At 33.6% G+C, this 24,697-nt stretch overlaps 2 protein-coding genes across 2 annotated transcripts; one reads left to right on the top strand and one right to left on the bottom strand.

Annotated features, from left to right (window-relative positions):
- Window positions 1-7,604: 7,604 nt before the first annotated feature.
- On the bottom strand, window positions 7,605-9,020 carry LOC134705736 (neuropeptide S receptor-like). The gene has a single exon (XM_063564455.1). It carries the CDS (start codon window positions 9,018-9,020, stop codon window positions 7,692-7,694), a length of 1,329 nt encoding a protein of 442 aa, XP_063420525.1. The 3' UTR covers window positions 7,605-7,691.
- An 8,159-nt stretch (window positions 9,021-17,179) lies between these two features.
- LOC134705735 (3'-5' ssDNA/RNA exonuclease TatD-like) lies at window positions 17,180-17,599 on the top strand. The gene has a single exon (XM_063564454.1). The coding sequence runs from the start codon at window positions 17,180-17,182 to the stop codon at window positions 17,597-17,599; it is 420 nt and encodes a 139-aa protein (XP_063420524.1).
- Window positions 17,600-24,697: the final 7,098 nt, after the last annotated feature.

The raw sequence follows: 24,697 nt of genomic DNA, 5'->3' as shown, positions 1-24,697 counted from the left end.
GTATCGGATTTGTTAATTATTGGCAATATTAATAATGTGGACAACAAAAGGGTCTGGAGTGGTGTAATTTTTAATCAACACCAATGTCCTATATCAGCTATATATAAAGTTGAATTCTTTGATTTGCCGTTTTTAGCTGATGACGGCTGACAAATTGGACCTCGTTATTTTAGTATGATAGATATTTGAACTCTCTGTTGTAATTAGTCATATACCTATGTCGTGTTTAACATATTTTCAGACTTGTGCAAGCGTCCTACCTGATGTTCGGTTTGAATTTTTTATTGTATAACTTTCAAGATTTCAATATTTATAAATAATTACATTTATTATAGTTCCTTTTTTTGTTATTGGTGTTGTTGTGTACACTTTTTGTGCGTTGATATCAAAATTTATTTCTTATGCAGCAAAAATACTGCAATCTGATTTGTTGACTACCCGGTGTAAATAACACCCCACCCTACTGGTTCAAAATTTAAAATATAAAATTTTGCCAAAATAAAGAAAAAAAAAATAAAATTCAGAAAATAAATAATAAGAAAATGCTAAAAAAAAAAAAAAAATTTTAATTTTTTTTTTTTTTTGTTTACTCAAAAGAACACAAAATTTTCTGAATTTTTCCAAAAATAAAGTTAAAAAGTATTTGACAATGTGCAGCAGCATGGACATTAAAAAATATTACACTGGAAATTTTTCATTACCATTTTTACAATTTTTACATCCTGGTTTCAAAATGAGTAAAGGAATTGTTCATAAGAAATAAATTCGTTATCTTGATGTAATCAGGGGTGTACCGAATTTTACACCGTTGTTGAAAATTCATACACCAATTCGGCTGCGCCTCAGTGTGTATGAATTCTTAACAACGGTGTAAAATTCTGTACACCCCTGATTACACCAAGATAACTTATAGTACACTTTTTATGCGTTTATATCAAAATATGTATGTACTCAAACAATGATGTCGTTAAATGGAATTAAACAACCTGAATTCAACACACTTTTTAATAAATCATGGTCCAATCTCTGAAAGACCCCCTTCCTAAATTTTGGAATATTATTTTTCTAAATTAATGACAATAATATCTTGGTGCAAATTAAAAACACTATGATATTGATAAACGTTTTTATCAAGTAGTTTAAATTCAGAAAATGTTGTGAAAGGAAAAGTCGATTTTGAAATTGCATGAACTAATTTCGACATTTCAGTCTTTTAAAAAGTTCAAAAGCTACAAAAAGCCCACGGTTACAATTTTTAAAGAAATCCAAACATCTGGCTGTGAACAAAAGAAAACCCAGAGATAAATGTGACACACTTACATTTATTACAACTAGAAAATTACTTGTTTTTATCTTTCTACAGTCTAAGAAGAATATTAAGGTATAACCGTGAGCAGGACAATTGTAAAGAACACAACGTGAAACAAACTACAAAAACCAATTTGAAAATACTTTGATTAAGTTTGGTAATCATTAACGATACAAACAACATATGATGTTGATACCTGCTACTACCATTTTCTACATTTGAAAATGCTTGTACCAAGTCAGGAATATGACAGTTCTTGTCCAATCGTTTTTTTATTCGTTTTGTATTTTAATTTTGCCATGTCATTATGGACTTTCCGAATTGATTTTCCTCTAAGACCAGTATTTTTATGATTTTACCTTTTACAAAACATGTAACGGAAGTTCAGTTAAGTACACATTACATTTTTGCAATATGTCGGTGAGATTAATTGACGAGATTCTCCAGATAAGGAATTATAAAAGATCATTTAATATATACAGTCATCAATGCAGATTCTTTTAAATGAAAGACTAATTGGAAATCAGTGATTTAAGTTTGTAATACAGCAGTTTTTGATCAATATAATGATATTTTCTCTACTGAATGCACAAGAAGACATTGTTTTGGTTAAGCCAACAACGTGTTTCCAGGCATTACAGGACTTAAATAAAAAATATAGCTGACTGAGCTTTATACATTTCAACATTTAATTGTGTCATCGATTTAAAGCAGTTTCTTAGATAACGGTAAAATTTAAATGCTTATTAGTTTTATACAATCGGCAAACAGTTATACATGTCAATTTCAAAGATAAATCATATTGCACACGATTGAAGCAAATGTTATTAGACATATCATACAAAAATTACCATACCCACGGTGGGTATGGTTGTCCTGCGAGAGAACGTACTGTGCTGGTGATTTGGTCCTGACGGGTGCTGGTGGGTCCTGATTCTGTGCTGGTGGGTTTGTTTACATTGTATCAGAACGGCAATAAAACGACTGTTTTGTTGCTTAATTTTTCATTAATGTGTCATAAGTACCATGCAAAGTATATTACAACAATATTATATTGCAAAAGTCGTGCAAGTTCGTTAAACGGAATTGTCCTGACGCTGTGCTGGTGATAAGAAAAACGGTCCTGGTTCTGTGCTTTTATATTTTAGTTAAAAGTGGCATATATTCAAGATCATTGATGCTGTACTGTTATCGACTTATTAGCTGTTGTCTGCTTTCTTGAAATTGACATTGTTGTGAATCTGTTTACTGTTATTTTGAGAGAAAGAATACCTCTTTTTTTTTTTTTTTTTTTAAACTAACTGTAATCTTATTTATTGACCTGTTAATGGAACCCTTCTTGCCCCCTTTTAAGATAAGAAAATATGTTCACGATTTTCTGGATTACGATCATTTTGCAAGATCACCAAAATACATGTACGTTGTAATTCATACAATACTTATATAAAGTAGATGATGTGGTATGTTTGTTGTCAATGGACAAATTTCCATAAGAAACCAAAGGAAGTATTTGTTTACAACCATACGTCATCGTACGACCTTCAACAATAACCCATAAAATAAAAATGTAAAAGGTTTTGCATAAAAATGGAGAGCAAAAATATAGAACAAAGGACTTTCTGAGCGTTTGAATCATGTCTTTAGCAGCTTAAAACACATTTGTTTGTGAACAATAGAGTGCTGACTATAAGAATAACAATAGTATTGCGGGTTTGTTTGTTTGGTGGTTGTTTTTTTTGTGTGGGGGGGGGGAGGGATGGGGATAAGTTAGAGCGAGGTTACAGTGAAAGCTTGGAATAGTTTCCCGTAAGATTTAAAAGTTGTATTGTAAAAGAAAAATGTATCTTATAGCTATAAGATTGCTGTAAGATTTTTCCAACACGTTTTTTTTTGTCTAAACGGTTATCAGGTATTTTTTTTCTCTCAAAAGTTCGATAGAACACTAAAAAAAATCACTATTTTATGAAAGGGCAAGCTAGAATATGTCAGAGAATGAAGACCAGATAACCTAGAGAACACTAATAAAATTAAGATTTCTTAGCTTTTTTCATTTCAAAATAAATATTTTTGATAAAGAATTACGGGGAGGAAGTGAACAATGTGTCCTTCTTTTCTATATATAAATATTTTCCATGAATAAAAATAAAATGTGCCTTGTCAATGATTATAATTGAAAATGAGTAAATGGAAAAAATACCCAACTAAAATACACTTTTATTTTAATAATGGTAATATCACAAAGCTTTTAACTTTTGTGTGTCAAACACACCATCTCTGTTGTAATGACTCCTTACTAAGATATTTCACTTCATTCATTTTTTTCTGCATTTTTTTATTGTGAATTCATAGAATTATTATATTAAAATGTAGCCTTAATTTATATTTAAAAAAAAAATGAATCTAAAGCCAGATATATCAAACATTTTTTTTTCATCTATCCGTTTTCAGGACTTAAACAATCAACAATAACACGCCTGGAAATTAAAATGCGTACGCGGCTGTCTTTAATCGACAATTTTTAGACACCACAGGCTCCTAAAAAAACAAGCCGGGTTGGGGGTGGGGGTTCAAAGATGCAAATTAAGTACTTATATCAATATTTTATCTTTTCGTGTACGGTTTATGACCCCTCCTGTGGCCTGTCAATTCCGAAATGTGCAAACTGCAATAGTATCAAAACAGCACAGACAATGAATAATAGAGATATAATTTTGTACATATATCAAGGGGAAACTTCTTGCAAAGCATTATTATTTATAGTTCATTATTTTATTTAGTAGAAAAATAGAATTTATAGAAAATAAAATCAATATTTTTTGTAGAAAATTCACAGACCTTTGTACAGAGATTTTTGTTATGTTTAGCATGGGATCAACACAATGGTTCATTACCGAGTAAAAAAAAATCTACCTTGCACATTTTAGAAAATTCAGATCAGATAACGAAACTGGTTCCAGCAACATTTATAAGCAATTTAAGATTGTGACCCTCACAGTTTCCATTCACCACAAATATTCGCGTTACAACGAATCATTTTAAATACAAAACTACGTGTTGCATGCAGCCTTTTGTTTATCTATTAATATATGTATACGGATAAAGTTATGAAAGGCAGCAAGGTCATCAGGGTGAGGAGTCCATGTCATCTGAAATAAATGCTAAGCATAGATCTAGAAAGCGACATATAATCATGACATTAAAAAAAAGTCTCTTCTTTTCGACTTTTTTCGAACAAATTGACACATAAAATGAATTATATAGTATTGTGGAATTTTTAACTTATTTTAGAGACTATATATTGTTATCTTATATTGGACGAAAGGTGTTGCCCTTTTATGTTATTATGTAATACAAGTTCAGTTCATTTGAAAACACATATTAAACAGCCAAATAACTGCACAAGAGCTAAAATAGGAGTCATAGATCCTGTTGGTAACAATTATCTGGCTAATTTTATTGATTTTGTAACATTTGTTTCAAATATGACCAACTTCTTATCTAAAATCACCAGCACCGTATCAGGACCCACCAGCACAATGACAGGACCCACCAGCACAGTATCAGGACATGAATAAATTGAGAAAATGCTAAATCTTAATAAATTGCAATGTTTTTTCACAAAATTGTTTTGTCGTGTGGATTGCGGTATAGAAAGCGGACTCTATGAGAATTTTTGTTTTATTTTTTCAGTTCGAGATTTTCTGAAAATGAGCATTTTTGTGTTACGCTTACTGAAACAGTTTAGAGGGTCATTTTTTTAATGGTTTATATATGAATCCATGAGAAACGAAATTGAAAAATCTCAACTGTTTTCTTCCATTTTTTATCAGTGAAAACGTCAAAAATCATCATTTTCGTCTTTGTTTACATTTTTTCATTGATCACCAGCACCCGTCAGGACCGAATCACCAGCACAGTACGTTCTCTCGCAGGACAACCATACCCACCGTGATACCAATCAGTTCGTACATTGTAAGCATATACATGTACCTTGCTTTGTCCTCGATATGCATGACAGATCTGACACTGGACGGAACATGAAAGCAAATATATACAAACTTAGTTTTTATTAATCACTATTGTCCGTACTGTCATTTACCAAATTCGAATGGCACTATAAGCTACATTGTATATGTGATACATTTTGTCATTCACACAACTGTTATTACTTACATCCTAAAACAAATGGAATATAAACCATTCAACCAATATATCAAACTAATACGCAAGCATGTTAAAGTTGAAACATATAAATTCAATGCCAGTGGAGAATGTTAAGTGCAACTATAATTTTCAGAAAATGAAAAGAATGACAGAAAATACACAGGGGGTAAACAAAAATGTTGGAATCAAAACGAAAACATTTTGGACACATAAAAAGTACAAATAACAGTCGAGGAGACACAAACACACAAAACAAAAAAAGGATTCAGCGACATGATCACTGAAGATGCACTAAGGTTCTCCTGAAGTAAACAAATGTCCCTCGATGGCGTCCGTCTGAGTTTAGCTAAAGTCAAATACATGAAATTCTTGCAAGGTATTCTTATAAAATTAAAAAGGGAAAAGGGAACTGTATCACAGAGACAACAACCCGACCAAAGAGTATAAAACAGCCAAAAGCCACCAATGCGTCTTCAACACAGCGACAAAAATCCCACACCTGACGGCGAGCTTTAACTGTCCCCTAAACATGTTTTACAAGTTATCTATTATTACAATACAAACAATTTTTAAAATCAATTTGATTTGCTACTTTAACCCTAAAACGTATTTCACGGCACAATCATTTTATGAAAGTACATTATTGTTTTCCATATTTCGTAATATACGACATTTCAAGGATTTAACCAGACAGCTGTATCAAATTTATTTTATCGCCTCGAGGTGGTCTCTTGCTCGAGTGTTCGTGTCAGAAATGTTTGAAGTCGTTGGTTCATCTATATACGGATCAAAACAAAGACAAAGACATGACAATTAATAATTGTTGTCCTGGTACATTTGATATTATGTACACCACTCGGTAGATGCCACTGCTGGTGGATTTTCGATCCCGATGGTATCACCAGCCAAGTAGTCAGCACTTGAATGTTGACATGAATGTAAATTTGGTCATTGTTATAAATTTCCTGTTAACAAATCTTTAAATATTTGAAAAAAAACTTAGGATTTTCTGATCCCATACATAGATTACCAAAGCCGTATTTGGCATAAATAAACTCATCATAAAAACCAGGACTAAATTTATTCTTATTGGGAAATAAGATCCTCAATGCTCTTTAATTTTGCACTTGTTTGGCTTTATAACTATTTTAATATGAGCGTCACTGATGAGACGTATGAAGACGAAACGCGCGTCTGGCGTACTAAATTATAATCCTGGTACCTTTGAAACTATTCTCCCAAATCCCGCAGCTTTAAGGACTAGGAAGACCCATCGTCTCGGAGTAAGAATAAAGTGTGCAGATAGGCTGCCATAAACTCAACATGGATACCAGGTTTAAAGTTTTGTAATCCAGACGTAAGTTTCATCTTCAAAAGAATCATCAATGGCACTTGAATAAAAAAACCTTTAAAAAGCGGCCAAACAAAGTACGATGTTGAAGAACAAGTGTTCCTTTAAACAGTTACATTTTGAAGGAACACTAAAACTCCCAACTATTTTTGGCGTGGTGCATGGTCTTTAACCGGGGTCCATATCCTGATGATATTAACAGAATTTAGTTTTGCACTGGTAGTTTTAAACAACAATTATTTCCATTTTTTAGCAAACAGTAGCAAATATGATACACTATCAACTTCTTCTGAAGTAGCCTAGGATAATTTTTTTGTCAGTAAAAAATCTTTATAATATTTTAGACCCACTTTGAACATCTTCCTAGATATGTATTTTGATTGGATCCACACTGGCCGTTATTCTTCTGGGATATTTTAACCAACAAACTAATGAAGAACTAAATGATAACATGATTCCTTATTGTGAAGAAGACTATCTGGATGGAACCTTAAGATTGTACGTCAGTTCATATCACTTGTTCTTTTTTTCTCTATATAAGAAGTAACATATTGATTATGTATTCATAATTTCATAATACCAATTTCCCTGGATTCAAAAACTAACAAATACACCTTTAAATCTAATATACAATGAAAATTCAATTCTTGTTTAGATATAAAAAAACATAATCGCACATTCATATATTTTTTTTTTTTTAGGGTAATAAATTCAGTTGTTTCATTTAATTTTATTGTTAAAAAACAACCATGACAACGATGTTAAATTCTCGTCCTAATGTGTTATTTCAACTGTATTCCCTCGATGCTGCTAATTTTTTGATTCGATAATTATATAACAGAATACTGTAATTCTTGCACTTGCACATTAAAGGTTCGAGCAATTGTCATTTAAATCGTCAATGAAAACAGAGTTTCGAAATAATATCGATTCACTGACTTGAACACTTTTTTCGGATTTATTTATTCTTGTTGCCATTAATCCTTCGTAATTACATCTATTGTTGCGAGAATTTCTGACTGATCGAGCAAAATTTTCTCTTTCTTCTTTGATAACATGATTTGCAATAATAGTACTTGTATCGTAATATCTACTCCGCCTTTTCACAAATTTGATTTGACATTTAAGCTTTAAGCACCCGCGGACTTCCGTTTTACATGATTTTGTTGAATTAGGTCTTAATCTGTTTCTGTCAGAAGAAGCTCTACAGAGCGATTTTAAATGTTGCAATCGAAATGTGAAAATGCCGTATAGTACAGGATTGATAGCGGAGTGCATCATCAAAATGATCTCTGAAATGTCTAAGGCTTTTTTCAGCTGTATAGTATAGTCACTGTAGATCCGAATGAGTGATATTGTGAAGTAAGGTGTAAGTGTTGACAAAAATCCTATTATAACAGTAAGTGTCATGGTCACTACTCGTTGTTTAGGTCTAGACACAAGAGAACGTTGTATCGATAACCCTTCTGAATGCGTTGATGATATCCCATTTTTATGGGACCCAACTCTACTCCAAACAACTTGTGCTATTTTGTAATAACAATAGGACATTATTATCGCTGGAACAAAGAGTGTGTACAATGTCAAAAAACCAAAATAAAATTTGCGCTGCCATGGTGCACTATACCCCTTACTTAAACACATTCTTTTAACGGTCGTTGTATTTGTAACTTGTTGTTCGACGTGCACAAATATTGCCAGCTGAGGCAATGCAAAACAAAAGGCCATTAGCCATGCAATCACAACCTTTCTCCAGATTTTGGGTCTCCTGGCAAGAGACTGCATTGGACGGACAATTACCTGATATCTGTCTATGCTCATCCCTGTAAGGAGAAACGTAGAACTAGCTAGAGTAACAACCTGAAGGTAAACACTCATTTTACACATGAAAGGACCTAATACCCATTCTCCGAACGCCACAAATAATATCTCTGTCGTCATGGTTATCGCAGCAATAGCTAAATCGCCAATAGCAAGGTTAATAATGAATATGTTAACACGTTTTCTTCTCCTACTTTTCTTGTGGAGAATCAATGTGATTAACAGTATATTTCCAATCAACGTGAATATCATGACTGTAAAAACGGTTGACACCCTAGTAATTATTTCCGGTGTCCATACTGACCCGTCGTCATCTTTATCATTCCTGTCAGGAACATCCCAATCAGGTTTAGCAGTTCTATTTGAATAATCCATCAGTAGGTATTAATCCTTTACATGATAGCAACAACTGAATGACATGAATGACCTGAAAAATAATACAGATCATATATTCTAGATAAGAAATATTAACAATATCCTATTCAAACTTTTTTTTCTCAATTTCAATTATACTGCAAACCTTATTTCCGTATACGATATTAAATGACGAAACTGTTTCTGGTTGTAATAGTTTGAAATCAATTATATATCGACATTTTTTTTTAAACTTAACTCAGTCTAAAGTGTTTAAAGGTGAATAATGGCAAAGGGATATTCACTCTTAAGTCTAGACAAACCTATAGAGCCATGTTTAAAATGAAGTTGACGAAGAGACTTTCACTTATCACAACATACAAAACCATAGATTGAGCAACACCATCCCCTGGAAACAGTGGTGCAGACCAAATTTGATTATGTTTATAAATCAGGTGTGATACTTTTTTTTAATACTATAAAGGTCACTATAGTGTTAAGGGTAGAAAGAAAAAAAAACTTGTTAAAATTCATGAAATACAATTAAAAGCTCATCAATAACATTTTGACGAATTCAAAATATAAAATTTTGCGTTAATTGAGTAAAATTATTCAGTAGTGGCCTTTTCCCTGGGCGAATGTGTCTTTGATTAGTTCAAGCCACTTTCGATTTATTCTCAAGAAGTAAAGAAACTTTATCAATGAGACGAAGATAACTAGCCCGTAGCGTTTGCCCTTTTATGAAGTACAAAATGTATTTCATTTATATTAAACAGGAATATTACAAACTATTACATGGACAGAAAAAATGAGTTATTTGCAGATAAACACGTGATGTGTATATGGTTTTGTAAATGATTATTCCAATAGCATCCGTTCTATTGAATTTAAGTCTTGTTTTTGGTATTTCAAATTCTATAGATTTCCGGACGAATAAATACATATCTAAATTTAATCTTGAGAAAGATAAAATACTTATACAATCTTAAGAATTAGTAGTAAAATATAGCTATTTCAAAACAAAGTTACATCCTAAGGTTAAAGAAAGTGAATATATATGTCCGATCAGACATACATATTAAAAATTCATTGTGAATTGTTCTATATGTATGATAAGTGAATTGAAAAGACAAGACACTAAAGATAAATGAATTCCGAATGACACTGAGCAAACTATATTGATAAAACCATATAAACACGTTCTGCTTAAAGCATCGTTGTCTATCAATTACATTGTATATTACTTGTAAGGTGTGAGATAACAATGTGTTGTTCTATAATGAATATACAGCTAGAAAACTGACATTGATAACCCATCTTTACTATAGTGTCACTCCTTACAATATATATATATATATATATATAATGACAACATATTACAAAAATAATTACCACAGGCTTAACACTATCATGCAGTCTCATAGTTACATCCATTGTAAATATCTTAATGGAATTAAAGATTTGAATAATAAAGATTTTAAAACCAGAAAATCTTCATAGAATTATAAAGATTTAAAAACCAGAACACCATGACACATAAACAAGAAGATGTGGTATGATTGCCAATGAGACAACTGTCTACAAGAGACCAAAATAACACAGACATTAACAACTATAGGCCACCGTATGGCCTTCAACAATGATCAAAGCCCATACCGCATAGTCAGCTATAAAAGGCCCCGATAAGACAATGTAAAACAATCCAAACGAGAAAACCAACGGCCTTATTTATAAAAAAATTGAACGAAAAACAAATATGTAACAACAGCTCTTGGTGTTTGAATTTTTCTCTTTTTGTCTTGTTTTTCAAATTCTGCCCAAATCTAGCACTTATTCACATTAATTTTATATTTTGTAATTGGTTTTTTCCCACTGTTTTAATTAACTAGATATAAGATGTGGTATGAGAGCCAATGAGACAACTCTCCATCAAGTCGTAATTTGTAGAAGTAACAATTATAGGTCAAAGTACGGCTTTCAACGTGGAGCCTCGACCCGCACCGAACAGTTATGTATAAACGGCCCAATAAAATGTTAGTTTAAAACTATTTATACAGGAAAACCAATGGTATAATATATATTAAAAACGAGAACCGCTTCCCTTTTATGAATGTGACCTACCGAATTAAGACTATTTACCGGATTTGTTATAACATGAGTAACACGACGGGTGCCACATGTGGAGCAGACATGAATTGTCATTGATATGCTTATATTTATAAATTTACTGTTTACAAAATTTTGAAATACTAAGGCTTTTCTACCTCAGGCATAGATTACCTTAGCTGTATTTGGTTAAACTTTTAGGAATTTTGGTCCTGAATGCTCTTCAACTTTGTACATTATTTGGGCTTTTTAACTTTTTGATTCGAGCGTCACTGATGAGTCTTTTGTAGACAAAACGCGCGTCTGAGTTCATTTGCCTTACCAAACAATATTTTTATATAATATATAGTCTTTTTGTAACAGTTGTTGGTTAATCGCTATTCTTTGAATAAACTTGAACTATTCAGGCGAGTATCAAGTTAAAAATTAAGCATCAACTACGGAACCCTATCTTCTGGATGGTACATTATGACTGAAGTTTAAATGTTTACACTTGATTATATGGTCATTCAAAGTGTTTAATGTATCTTTAAATAGGATCAGTTTTTGTTCATCTTTTGATCAAATGACATGACCCAACTTAATTTAATGTATAACTTTATCTTTTAATATAAGTTGATGTGATATTGAACCGAACATTACTGAGTTATACACAAAACGCTTGGTATACCTATAATCTGTAAACTGTCTAACTTTTGTAGATTTTATTATTTTTTAAGCAATAAATCGATATTGACTCTATATCTTATGAAATGAAGTGGCAATGGAAGACAGTAAGACTCAATTCTTTTGTAGATGAATGCTTACAATTCATCTCATAACTTGTCATGCAAAACCATACATTGTACGACTTTATTTTAAGTGTTCAAGAATCAAGAATAATTTGGTCTTCGCTGTAAAAGATCCAACTCTACAATATAATGTAGCTGTCATTATCTTATTCATCAAATATAAACGAAAGATTTCGATGTTCTTTATGGAACATTTATCAAGCGCCTGTCAGATTTTGAGTGATACGTTTTCAAAGATTTCAGTTCGTTGAACTGTTTCCTTATATTAGTAGCTAATCATTTAATACAATATTTAAATAAAACAATACTAATAGGAAAAGGTACAATTATAATCATTACTAGATATTTAATTAAATAGAAGGCAAATAAGCATGGACATATCTAAAATTCTTTTATTTAAGCCTACTCAAATACTGTATCACCACGAGAAACCATTATCAGTCCCGAGGGCCAAAGTTCCGAGAGCTGATATTGGTCGAGTATCTGATCGCCATTTTGAATGTTGCATCGACATGCCGCTGATAGTACAGATGTCAGCCATCAAGGCAACGAATGCCACTAATATCCAATTAACTGTCTTATTGGACAAATTCTGAAGGGCGGTGATGCTTCACACAATGATATTAATAAAATGACATTGTGATAGTTTTTAGACACTGTAAATACAAGACCGTCAAGTCAGCAATTTTGATAGGTTTGAGTACACATCTTGCTTTTAAACATTCTTAATAATACAAAGTTCAGACATGAAAGGAAATGGATTTTCTTTCAGTGGCAAACACATTAATTTTCGTTTATATCTGAAATAAAAAACAACAATTTTTTTTTCCGTTAAAATGGTTTTAAAATTTTCCTAACAATAATTTACAACTTTATGTAACACTTCCTATGCATAAAAATGAAGAAAACGGTAAAATGTTTAAATAATGTCCCTTAAGAATTGATATTTAGATTTTGCTATGTTTTACAACAAATTGAATTTACTGCAGGTGTTCATAAGGATGATTTGAACTTGACTAAAACATAGGAAGTGCTAAATTCAAATTCACTGTAAATATTGTACATCATTGGTGAATACTGAAGTATTGAAATGGAATGGAGATGCATTGCTGAAAAAAACGTTGACAGTAAAGCCTGATCGACGAACATTTTAACCTTTCAATATTAAACAAAGAAAAATCAATGGCAGTTATATACTTCATATTACCTTATTCGTTTGTTTATGAACTGAAGGTAATTCAGAAATAACAGAAAATATATTTTTTGAAGCTAACGTAATTGTCACAAAAGATCCGCTTGCAATCAGATATTGTGGTGCCGCTTATGTATACATAGAAGAACCAGTGTGGGTTGGAAGAATTGTCATCATTCGACATGGAGATCATCCATCGTCCAGGAAAGAAGCAATGTACGCTGATGGTCTAAGTCGCATCCCAGACGATGTTCCTGAATGTGACTGCTATCGGACAGGACTTGATCCCATAAACACTGCCATGTCATGGTTGCAAATATTGCCTACGAGCTCACGAACAGCGGAGCAGATTCGGAAATGACGTAGACGACGTGTTTCCATTGGCTACTAAGTCAGTGATAGCACCAATACGCACTGTTTCAGTAGTCGCTGAAAATGACAAGGACATGTCCACTGACCAAGAGCCCACGGCTCTGGCAGGGGATTGCCACTCAGATCCATCACTAAATTTAGACGATACTCTACCATATACTGATGACAACCCATGTAGCAACTGGACACCTGAATACCCACCTGAACAGTAAAAGATATTTCAGCAAGAAGACCCTGATTTGGCTCCAATATTATAATGGATGGAGGAAGACGTCGACCCAACACAGGCTGAACTACGTTTGCAAAGTAGGGCAACTAGGTCGCTTTGGTTGTGTAGACCTTGTTTTGTCATGTTTAACCATGTTCTATACTACAAATTCATAGGTTGTCCAGCACGCGAAGGTCTTTGTTTAGTTGTTCCATCAGAGTTAAAAGGAGAGGTGCTTAAAAATTGTCGTGACACCAAAACATCAGGACACTTGGGTCAGAAAAAAACGCTCGATAACTTAAAACAGGCTTTCCTGTGGTATAACACGCGCAAAGATTGTGACGATTATGTTAGTACTTGCGCCACCTGTAGTCAAAATAAAATGGTGCAACCCAGAGCACCACTTTGGCAGTTCCACGCTGGATATCTTATGGAGAGAGTACATCTTGATATTCTTGGACCTTTTAATACAAGTAAAAGCGGCAATAATTATTTTTTGATGATGGTGGATCAGTTTACAAAATGGGTAGAGATGGCAGCGTTTCCTACAGACTGCAAAATTGATTGCTGAGAAATTTATTGTGCATTTTGTGGTGACATTTGGGTGTCCTTGGAAATCCACATTAACCAAGGACGAAACTTCGACAGTGACTTATTTAAAACACTTATGTGATGCTTAAATCACCATGGTGTGGACCGTTTCTTGTCGTGTCTAGCAGACCCCCATTGTACACTATCCGAGGAAAAAAAGGAGAATCAGTTGTGCACCATGACAAGTTGAAACTTTGCAACGACAGGGATATCCCGACCTGGATCAAAAGACTTAGGCATGCGTTGTTCCAAGCTGAAAGTGAAATGGATGAGAGCTGGGATGATCTTGATGATACAATACTCTATGGTGTTGACTTTAATGTTCAGAGCATGTTCGATGCAAATCAACCCACTGTGGCATGAAAGTAAATCCGATTGTACCGATCTTGACGTGGCAGATATAATGGTTATAGATGAAGTAGGTCCAGATAAGGACGTATGTCCAGATGAAGAAGTAGGTCCAGCTGAAGAATTAGGTCCAGAATACCAGGCTGCTGGTGTAGCTTCTGGGGCCCTAGGCCCTGTTGAGACACACAGCAGTGTGGGGGTAGATACTAGTATTGATATATACCATAGTGAGATCGATAAGGAGAGAAGCGGCGCGATAGCAGTCTCGAAAAACAGATTACGGCAGTGTCCAATATGTGGTATGGTGTCCAGTGAAAAGACACGCCGTCATGTCCTCAAGAGACACCTTCCATGGTTTTGGTCGGGTGCTACTGTCTGTTGGAATTGCTCTGAGCAGAAAATCCAGGCATCTTCTCTAGCCAGGAGACACACAATGGAACATAGGATTGGTTGTTTTTTCGATGAAGAACACCTTCATTTGTGGTGCCAGTTGGTGGGTGGCTCTCTTCACCTTGTTAAATCGTGGTTTGGCTTAACAGGTCTTGAAGGCTTGTTACAGTATGTACTTGACCGGCAATTACATGAAACCGTCACCAGTAGTTTCAGTGACCAAGAACAACAGCTACTGGTGTTTTATGCACAGAACTATAGTCCTGACCGCCTGTCACATATCAGTGCTGACCCTCCCAACCATGTCATCAGTCTGACCAACTGGGAGATTATGACTAGCCTATTACGCAGAGTGGGACCTGCTCAACAACAGTCTCTTTTGAACTGTGATAAACTCGTTACTTACGAGGGTGCATGGATTGTGGACACTGTACCAGTACTTCAAGAGCCATTTGTCTTTGTAGACAGTCATTTTCATTTAGATTTAATCCTCAAGAGACTACATTTTAACTCATTTTTGCATATGAGCTCACGAATCTCTCCGGCTGAGCACAACAACACCTTTTACTACGGAGTTGCCAATTATTTTCCCAGAACATTAAGACAGCTGGTCAGTACAAGTCGGAGCTGCAAAGTCAGTGTATGTGTCATTCGGAATACATCCCCATATTGCTGCCAGAGGAGTCAGTCACAGGCAACTTAAGGACTTAGACCACTTGTTGGGAAACTACAAGTGCGTAGCAGTCGACGAAATAGGCCTTGACTTCACAACCAGGTGCGGATGCAAGCGATGTCACACTCCACAGCAATGTCAGCAGCGAATGTGGGACTGTCATGAAAAAGCCTTGTTGGAGATGCTGCAGATTGCACAACTTCGACAGTTGCCTGTCTTCTTGCTTTGTCGAGGTAGTGGTGAGGCTGCAGCCCGTGTATTGGCCATCAATCGCAGTGGTTTTGCTGAATTGCACTATCATCGCCATTGCTTTGATGGTAGTATTGAGGAATTGAGAGAATGGCAAAGCCTTCCTAATGTTGTGTTTGGAATCACGCGCAAGTTTTCTAAAGGACACGAACACAAACAGTGATGCGATCTCAAGGATCTTCCCACATCAGTTAATCCTTGAGTCCGATGTCCCGTTTCTTTCGCCAAGGTCATGTTGTGAGGTGAACCATCCCTGGAATTGAATAGATGTTGCTTTGGCAGTGAGTCAGCGCAGAAACATTTCGTTGAACATTTTAAACTGGATGGCAAATGATAATGCCCTCTGATTCTACGGTATCCCAAAGTTAAGACAAGAGTCAGCTAGCTGGGGTCCTAGTCCTCGTTAGCAATTTTTCAATAATAGAGTTTTTGATGGATTCTGTAAATAGTTTTATCAGTACCAGGAAGGTTCCGATATATGTATATGCGTTTCTTTTGATATATGAATGACTTTGAGTTTCTTCAACTAAATATTTTAAACAGAGTTATTTAATTTGCATATCTAACTTTTACCCGCAACATCAGAGAGTTATGAACTAGCGTTAAATTCTATGCTTTATTTTATCTTGTTTTTAGGTTTATTTTTTAGTTTAAATATGTGACTGATTCTACATGAAGGGGACGGATGTGGTGCCGCTTATGTATACATAGAAGAACCAGTCCATATCTTACAGTATGCCAAGCAATACCTCTGGACGACTGACGTCACGAGGATTCTCTTCTACTTCCGCTTACTATATGATCAACACATGTTTTATATTTATGCTGTCTGCTGACTAAATATATTCATCAGATTTACAGATATTAAAGGTATTCTGTTTATAACACACACACCTTACTTATTTGTACCATATCGGCACAACAGCATTATGCTCACGAATCTCTCCGGCTGAGCACAACAACACCTTTTACTACGGAGTTGCCAATTATGTCTTCCCAGAACATTAGGACAGCTGGTCAGTACAAGTTGGAGCTGCAAAGTCAGTGTATGTATCATTCGGAATACATCCCCATATTGCTGCCAGAGGAGTCAGTCACAGGCGACTTGAGGACTTGAACCACCTGTTGGGAAACTACAAGTGCGTAGCAGTCGGCGAAATAGGCCTTGACTTCACAACCAGGTGCGGATGCAAACGATGTCACACTCCACAGCAATGACAGCAGCGAGTGTGGGACTGTCAGGAAAAAGCCTTGTTGGAGATGCTGCAGATCGCACAACATCGACAGTTGCCTGTAATCTTGCACTGTCGTGATAGAGGTAGTGGTGATGCTGCAGCCCGTGTATTTGCCATCATTCGCAGTGGTTTTGCTAAATTGCACTATCATCGCCATTGCTTTGATGGTAGTATTGAGGAATTGAGAGAATGGCAAAGCCTTCCTAATGTTGTGTTAGGAATTACGGGCAAGTTTCTAAAGGACACGAACACAAAAAGTGATGCGGTCTCAAGGATCTTCCCACATCAGTTAATCCTTGAGTCCGATGCCCCGTTTTTTCCGCCAAGGTCATGTTGTGAGGTGAACCATCCCTGGAATTTGATAGATGTTGCTTTGACAGTGAGTCCGCGCAGAAACATTCTGTTGAACATTTTAAACTGGATGGCAAATGATAATGCCCTCTGATTCTACGGTATACCAAAGTTAAGACAAGGGTCAGCTAGCTGGGGTCCTAGGCCTCGTTAGCAATTTTTCAATAATAGTGTTTTTGATGGATTCTGTTAATAGATATATTAATATGCGTTTCTTTTGATATACGAATGACTTTGAGTTTCTTCAACTAAATATTTCATACAGAAACTGAATATTTTATACAGAGTGTTTTAAATTGCATCTTTAACTATTACCCGCAACATCAGAGAGTTATGAACTAGCGTTAAATTCTTGGCTGTATTTTATCTTGTTTTTAGGTTTATTTTTTAGTTCAAATATGTGAATGATTTCACATGAAGGGGACGAATGTGGTGCCGCTTATGTATACACAGATGAACCAGTCCATATCTTACAGTATACCAAGCAATACCTCTGGACGACTGACGTCACGAGGATTCTCTTCTACTTCCGCTTACTATATGATCAACACATGTTTTGTATTTATGCTCTCTGATGACTAAATATATTCATCAGATTTACAGATATTAAAGGTATTCTGTTTATAACACACACACCTTACTTATTTATACCATATCGGCACAACACTATTATGTTCTTAACTTTTTAAGCCAACTCGTTGAATTTGTAAAAACTCATCATTGAAATCAATATTATCTGCGGAAACTTTAGAATATATTGGTAATTAATATCAAAATCATGTTTTAGATTGTAAACATTAAAATTGGAACACAAGGACTATTCTAGATCTCTTTGTAGCAAATCGTAAAGAAAAAAACCTTTTATATTCCGTGCGTAAATGAAAAGTGTAATATCGCAGTGCATTTATTTCAACGATAAATGATATTTATAGATTATCGTTTATCATACCGAGGATATTTATTTCTCACTTGAGCCGGAACGGCAAAAGTCATAAAAGCAATCGAGTTGAGCTGACTAATGATGATCTGTTTATCGCTATTCTACCCATGACGACGTCGTTAATTTTTAAGTTTTTTAGCGATTATTTTTTTTATTTAAATTCTACCTCGCCATGCTCGTCCGAATTTAAAACATTTCTTTACTAAAATCCTTGGTATAATAAATAAATCAAAACTGTAGGTATATGTTTAGGCTTTAAATATATTTTGATATTAGCGTCACTGATGAGTCTTATGTAGACGAAACGCGCGATACCTTTGACAACTATTTAGCTGCTAACAGTAACTTTACTCTTTTCTAGCAAGCAATGTTTAATAACATTATAAACCAAAATATTTTAACAATATTCAAAGTACAACCACAATTGTCAAATACATTTTAATGGACTGAAATCAAACTGTATATTATAACCATACATTATTATGTGACTAAACTGCAAACTGACTGTCGTAGTTACTGTGAGCACTTTCGATGAAATGATACCCACATATTTTAAACCGGCAAATTATTTCACGTCCATATATTACCAATATATATTTAAAGCCAAAACAAGAACACGCTGTACAAACACTCTCACTTACCAGTTTTGAACTTATAAATAGTATAACTATATAACACAGGGAAAACCACAAGTCTCAACGAAAAGAAGTTTAAATCACTCTACTGTACTGAGAAAGGAAATTATCAGTCAGACAGATCAACGGAAAATTTCGTTAAATAGCGATAATAACATATATTTAATATACGACTGCATAACACCAATAATAAACTATACATCCATTTTCATAATTTCCTTTAGAAATGTTTCGGTTTTCAACGTAGATGGGTGTCACGAAATAGAAGTTCCTCCACAATATAAGTTAAAATTTTAAAGTATTCTGGAATATTGTTTCCACTTAAATGAATATTACGGTATATGTTCCTAATGGAATGGGTGGTATAGGATATCTGTTCGAACAGAAACTGATATTATAACAAAGTTTATAACAAAGTTTCAAGTGGAATGTCTGTTAGGCGGATCAAATATAAGTTGACATTGAAAGGTTGTCGACAAAAAACAATGCCAAGATAGAATTCAGAAGGCATTATGTTTTAAAGTTGAAAGTAAAATTGGTGACGTTTGTATAGAGTCCCATTTTGTATGGTTTAAAGACCCATGTTGCCGATTTCGATAAAAACTATGTCAGTGCCGAAACTAAATGTACGTAACTTATGTTATTTTCCGTCTTTACCTAACAATCTTTTAGTCACGACACCCTTGTCGTTCATTTTCATCTAATTTTATTTTTTTTACAATTTTTATTGATTTAAATTGGTAAAGCGTCTTGTTCATTAAAATATTATACACAAAGAAAATAGTTAAGCCTCCCTACGCTTTTTCGAAATGACAAATATTACGATAATGGACTAGGGATACTGGGACAATTGTTGCCATAATTAGTAATGCCGACTGTAAGGACAACATTAGCTTTAACAAATAAACAACAAATTGCAACATAAATGATTATTTAAATTAATGAATAGATTGTCACATAATAGTCCAGTCAAACTAAGATTTAACCTTAAACTAATTGCAACAGAAAATGTTTTAGTTCTAATCTATAGTATTATGCCCTTTATATACACAGAAAAAAAGTCCCATAAAATCTAACTTGAGGAAAACTCAAAATCAGCATTTTAAATTCCTATGGAAATTAACATTGGGAGGGGAGATAACTCTTGCAAAAATTAGTCTTTTTTGGTCAGTTTTTTGTTGTTTTTCTTGAAATTTAGATATAGTATGATACTTTGATGGGGTTATAAGTTTGTATTTGACTAAATTATATAATCTTCCGCTCATGAAATATACAAACCCGAAGTGTTATGGGTAGTTTTATTTTTGTTATACATTTTTCATTAAAGAAATTGCAAATTTGAAGCTTTGTAACCATTTTGAAAAAATAATGTGAAAATTTGGTATTGTTAAAATCTGAATATTATATTTTTTCAGCAACTTACTTATCTTAAGAAACTTTAAACCACAAAAAGAAGAATACATGCTTAATTATTTTTATTACATTTGAGATTCTTTACCTTGACATGTTGAAAAATTCAATAAATGGTCAACTAATAAATTACGAAATCTAGATTATAGCTTGATAAAATATATGAAAACACCTTTAGAGTTGCTTGTTATACTCTAAAGACCGCTAAAAAATCAAGAATCAATACATTCTGATGGATAGAAGCGGTAAAGTTATAATTTTGTATCAATTTTTATTGATATTTCTGCCTTTTTTGCAAGAGTTATTTCCCTTTGCAATGTAAATCTCCATAGGAATTGTAAATGGTGATTTTTTTAGATTTCCTCAAGTTAGATTAATGGGACTTTTTTCTGTGTATATTTGGGGTATAATGCTAAAGATTAAAACTTAAAAAATTTCTGTTGCAATTACTTTCAGGTTAGGGTCAAATTTATGCTAGATTGACTGGACTATAACAACAAGTCCAGGTAAAACCCGGTATAACGCTAATTTTGAAAAGGTGGTCTGTTTGAATGTACCCGACGGCCTTAGGTAGCAGTACACAGTTAGGAGTTTAGTTTCGCGATTTGGCCCCGGTGGATTTTTTTAAATAGAAAAGTTATTTATTAATAAAATTCATTTTTAGACAGCTGAGTGCTAATTTGGCCTTCAAAGATGGTTTATAAGAGCAACAAGATTATTTTTTACATGTTTTATGGGCTATTTTCTGTTTAAAAATCTGTAGTGTCATAGCTAGACCGGCCATCGGTCCAAAAATTAATGTAATGTTTACAAAGACTTTATTTCTACACGAAAAAATGAGATGAAAGACATGATTTTCATTAGATTTGCTGGATGCTATATGTACAGTTTCAGAATAGGTATTACTTCAGGTGATTGAAATTCTACTTTTTTAAACCAGCTGCTGAACCATAGCTCTTAGGTCCTTATGTTATTGTTTGGCTATTTGTGGACCATAGAGCTACTGATTTTTCCTATTTCAAAACGTTCGGAATTGCAACCCAGGTTCAGGTCTTATATCTTTTCTTGTTTTTCGTGACGTCACCACGATATTCAATATGGCCGAACAAAATAGGCGGAGAATGTATACAAATGGGAATAATTAGACAATAGTGTTAAGGAAATGAATATTCAAACACAAATAGGTACGTTATATCCTAGAAAAATATCTAACAAAACGAACTAGATATATTGACAAGATTTGCAAACATTATAAAAAATATTTGTTGGGGAAATAAGTGCAACCTGAACCTGGGTCGCAATTCCGAACGTTTTGAAATAGGAAATATCCGTAGCTCTATGGTCCTCAAATAGTCAAAAAATAACATAAGGACCTAAGAGCTACGGTTCCGCATCTAGTCTTTAACGTGATTGATTACAGTATAATGGTAGCCCATGTGACGTCAAATAGCTTTATAAGATAACCCTGATGACCGCATGTCGATAATCTGCCATGTTTTAGCCTCCTATATTCGTCTTCGTACCATGTTCACAGAGTGTTAATAAAATTTCAAGTCGCCGGACTTAAATACTCAAATTTGAAGCGCGGGGAAACTGCCTTTTTAATTTGCATTGGAGGCATGGTTCACGTGCATAATACGTCGATATCTTAATGACCGATCAAATTTGTATGGTCACATCTTTTTTATGGAATATTGATCTTGTTAAAATCTATATTTATATTCAAGTTAACATTTTGTTAAAAAAAATATAATGCAATATATCAGGGGATGCTTAACTTTTTTCTTTGTGTATATATTGAACACAGGATTATTTATTATTTTATTGAAATACATTAGATTGTGTTTGATAACTACTCAAGTGACACAGGTGGATAGTTATATCTTGACAAGAAGTTTATTTTTACTGAAACAGTTTAGATTTCCAAGTATAAAAATGTATGGAATCATGTTCAGACACTGGATTGAATAAAAATAAAAAACGACAAGGAAGCAGTTGCATATTTTCTTACGATTTACTAATTAAACACTAAAAAAATCAAACCTTAACAGCCTGATCTACAAATGTCGATTAAGATAGATGTAGCTGACTCAATTCGAACACTTGAACAAAAGCCAGATTCAAAGATGTATTTTTAATTGGCAAAAATTAATCACTTCAGTTGCAAAATAAATACGAACACACTTTCAAACATAAATATAACCTTAAGCTCAATCGTTTGTTAAACGTGAGTAGAGGATTTCACTGATATGATACAGTAATTATTATCCAAATTTACGAAATACAATACAACATTGTTTAAATATCAACGAAGCTTTATAATCACAACGGTTGATCTAATTTTATTGATACAAAACAGTTTAGCCATCGGAGAAAATCTCGAGATGAAAACTAGATCATATAGAATTGAAAGAACGACTGATTATTGGTTAGTTGCATTAACGTTAAGTTTGATCTCATTTCCTACAGGAAGATTAATATATAAGCTAATTTTATAGCATTTTTCTAACGATCATCAACAATTTGTAAAACCTTAGACCAAAGCATAGTACTACTAGTATTAGCATACTGCACGCCTGTATAATTGATAAATTAATAGCGTGACTGTTGATAAATGATAATTCGTATCAGCTGGTTGGTTTATCCTTTAGCTAACTTGTAATATCATTTATACGATGAATATCAGTATATTTACTATTCATAACACTTTACAATCAATTAAGATATCAAGGTGTTCCAACCCCACCCGATATAGTCTTAAATAGTCTTTGACCGATTTGGCACAACTCTTTACTTTGTGTATTAGACGTTCATCAAAATCTTAAATAGATTTGAGGTTGAAATATTTTTAAATTCGCCCCTTATGAGACTTGTAAACATGAAAGCAATATACTTTAAATGAATTTAGCATCAAGTAGAAATACTTTTGTTGGAAATGGGGCCACAATTCCTGTCAGATACATACCTAAAAGGCCAAACATCAACTCTATTATCCCTAAAAATAAATGATATTTATTTTGACACTAGTGTGTTGAAAGGGTTATTATTTTACATGTAAACTAAAATGATTTTCTTTATTTTTTTAATTGATTCAGACATCTCTAAATATGTGTTTGAATAATATTCTGATTGAATGAAATTAGTAATCGGTTTCAGTCAGCTCTTGAAATGCGAGTGTATGTGTAATAAATTATCATACTACCTTCTGTCACAGGTAGTCGTTTCTTCGTATAAACAACTTTATAATGATAAAAGGCATTTTCATCAGATAAAATACTTTGAAGGGTAGGTGTAATATATCCATCTTGTTTATTTAATGGCTACTTATCATTATCATTACACCTCCTATGTTGATAAGATATATATACCAATTACTATGTAAACGAATAATAAAATTCATCTATGATCTTTATTGTCATATGCAGAGGTTATAACATCGTTCTAGACCGATAGTCTATAACTGCAAAAAGGTCTGTTCCAAATGTCGTTCAAGACCGATAATCTATAACTGCAAAAAAAATCTGTTCCAAATGTCGTAACTACAATCCCGTCCCCTTTCCCCCGAATATATCCTTGAGAATTAGACTTATTACCGGGTTTGAACTAACATGAGCAACACGACATATTGAACAGGTTCTGCATACCCTCCAAGAGTACCTGAAATCAAACTCCAGTGTTTGTTGGGGTTCAGGTTTCTTTGTCTTTTATATAGTTTTATATGTTGTGTTTTGTGTAATTTTGTTAGTCTTTTGTCTTTTTCTTTTTTATGCATGGCGTTGTTAGTTTATCGTCGACACTATACACAGTTTTTAGATTGTGTAAAATTACCACTCATACCATACAACCTGTGCCATTACACCATACACGTTACACCTTGGCACCATACAATTATATCTATTCAATCCGAAATTAACCATTATGCATTTTATTTTCAAAGAAAGCGTACGACTACAAAATTATTTATATATTTAAAAAAAAAAACGAATTTTGATCACAATTTTGTAAATTAATGTATAGTATCAAAAATCAGTTCTACTAATATTTTGCATAGTTTTAAACTTTGATAACCACACTTTATATACATGTTACACACTCTCACCATACAACTTCTACCATTGCACCATATGTCATACACTATTACACAATAAACGTTTGTGTATTGCAGTTGACGAGTATTGAATGAAACTGCGGGTCTTTAGAATGTGTA

Source organism: Mytilus trossulus, chromosome 2 (assembly GCF_036588685.1).
Source record: "Mytilus trossulus isolate FHL-02 chromosome 2, PNRI_Mtr1.1.1.hap1, whole genome shotgun sequence".
NCBI lineage: Eukaryota > Metazoa > Mollusca > Bivalvia > Mytilida > Mytilidae > Mytilus > Mytilus trossulus.
The sequence above is the reverse complement of the archived record's forward strand: the minus strand, read 5'-3'. Positions and strand labels throughout refer to the sequence as shown.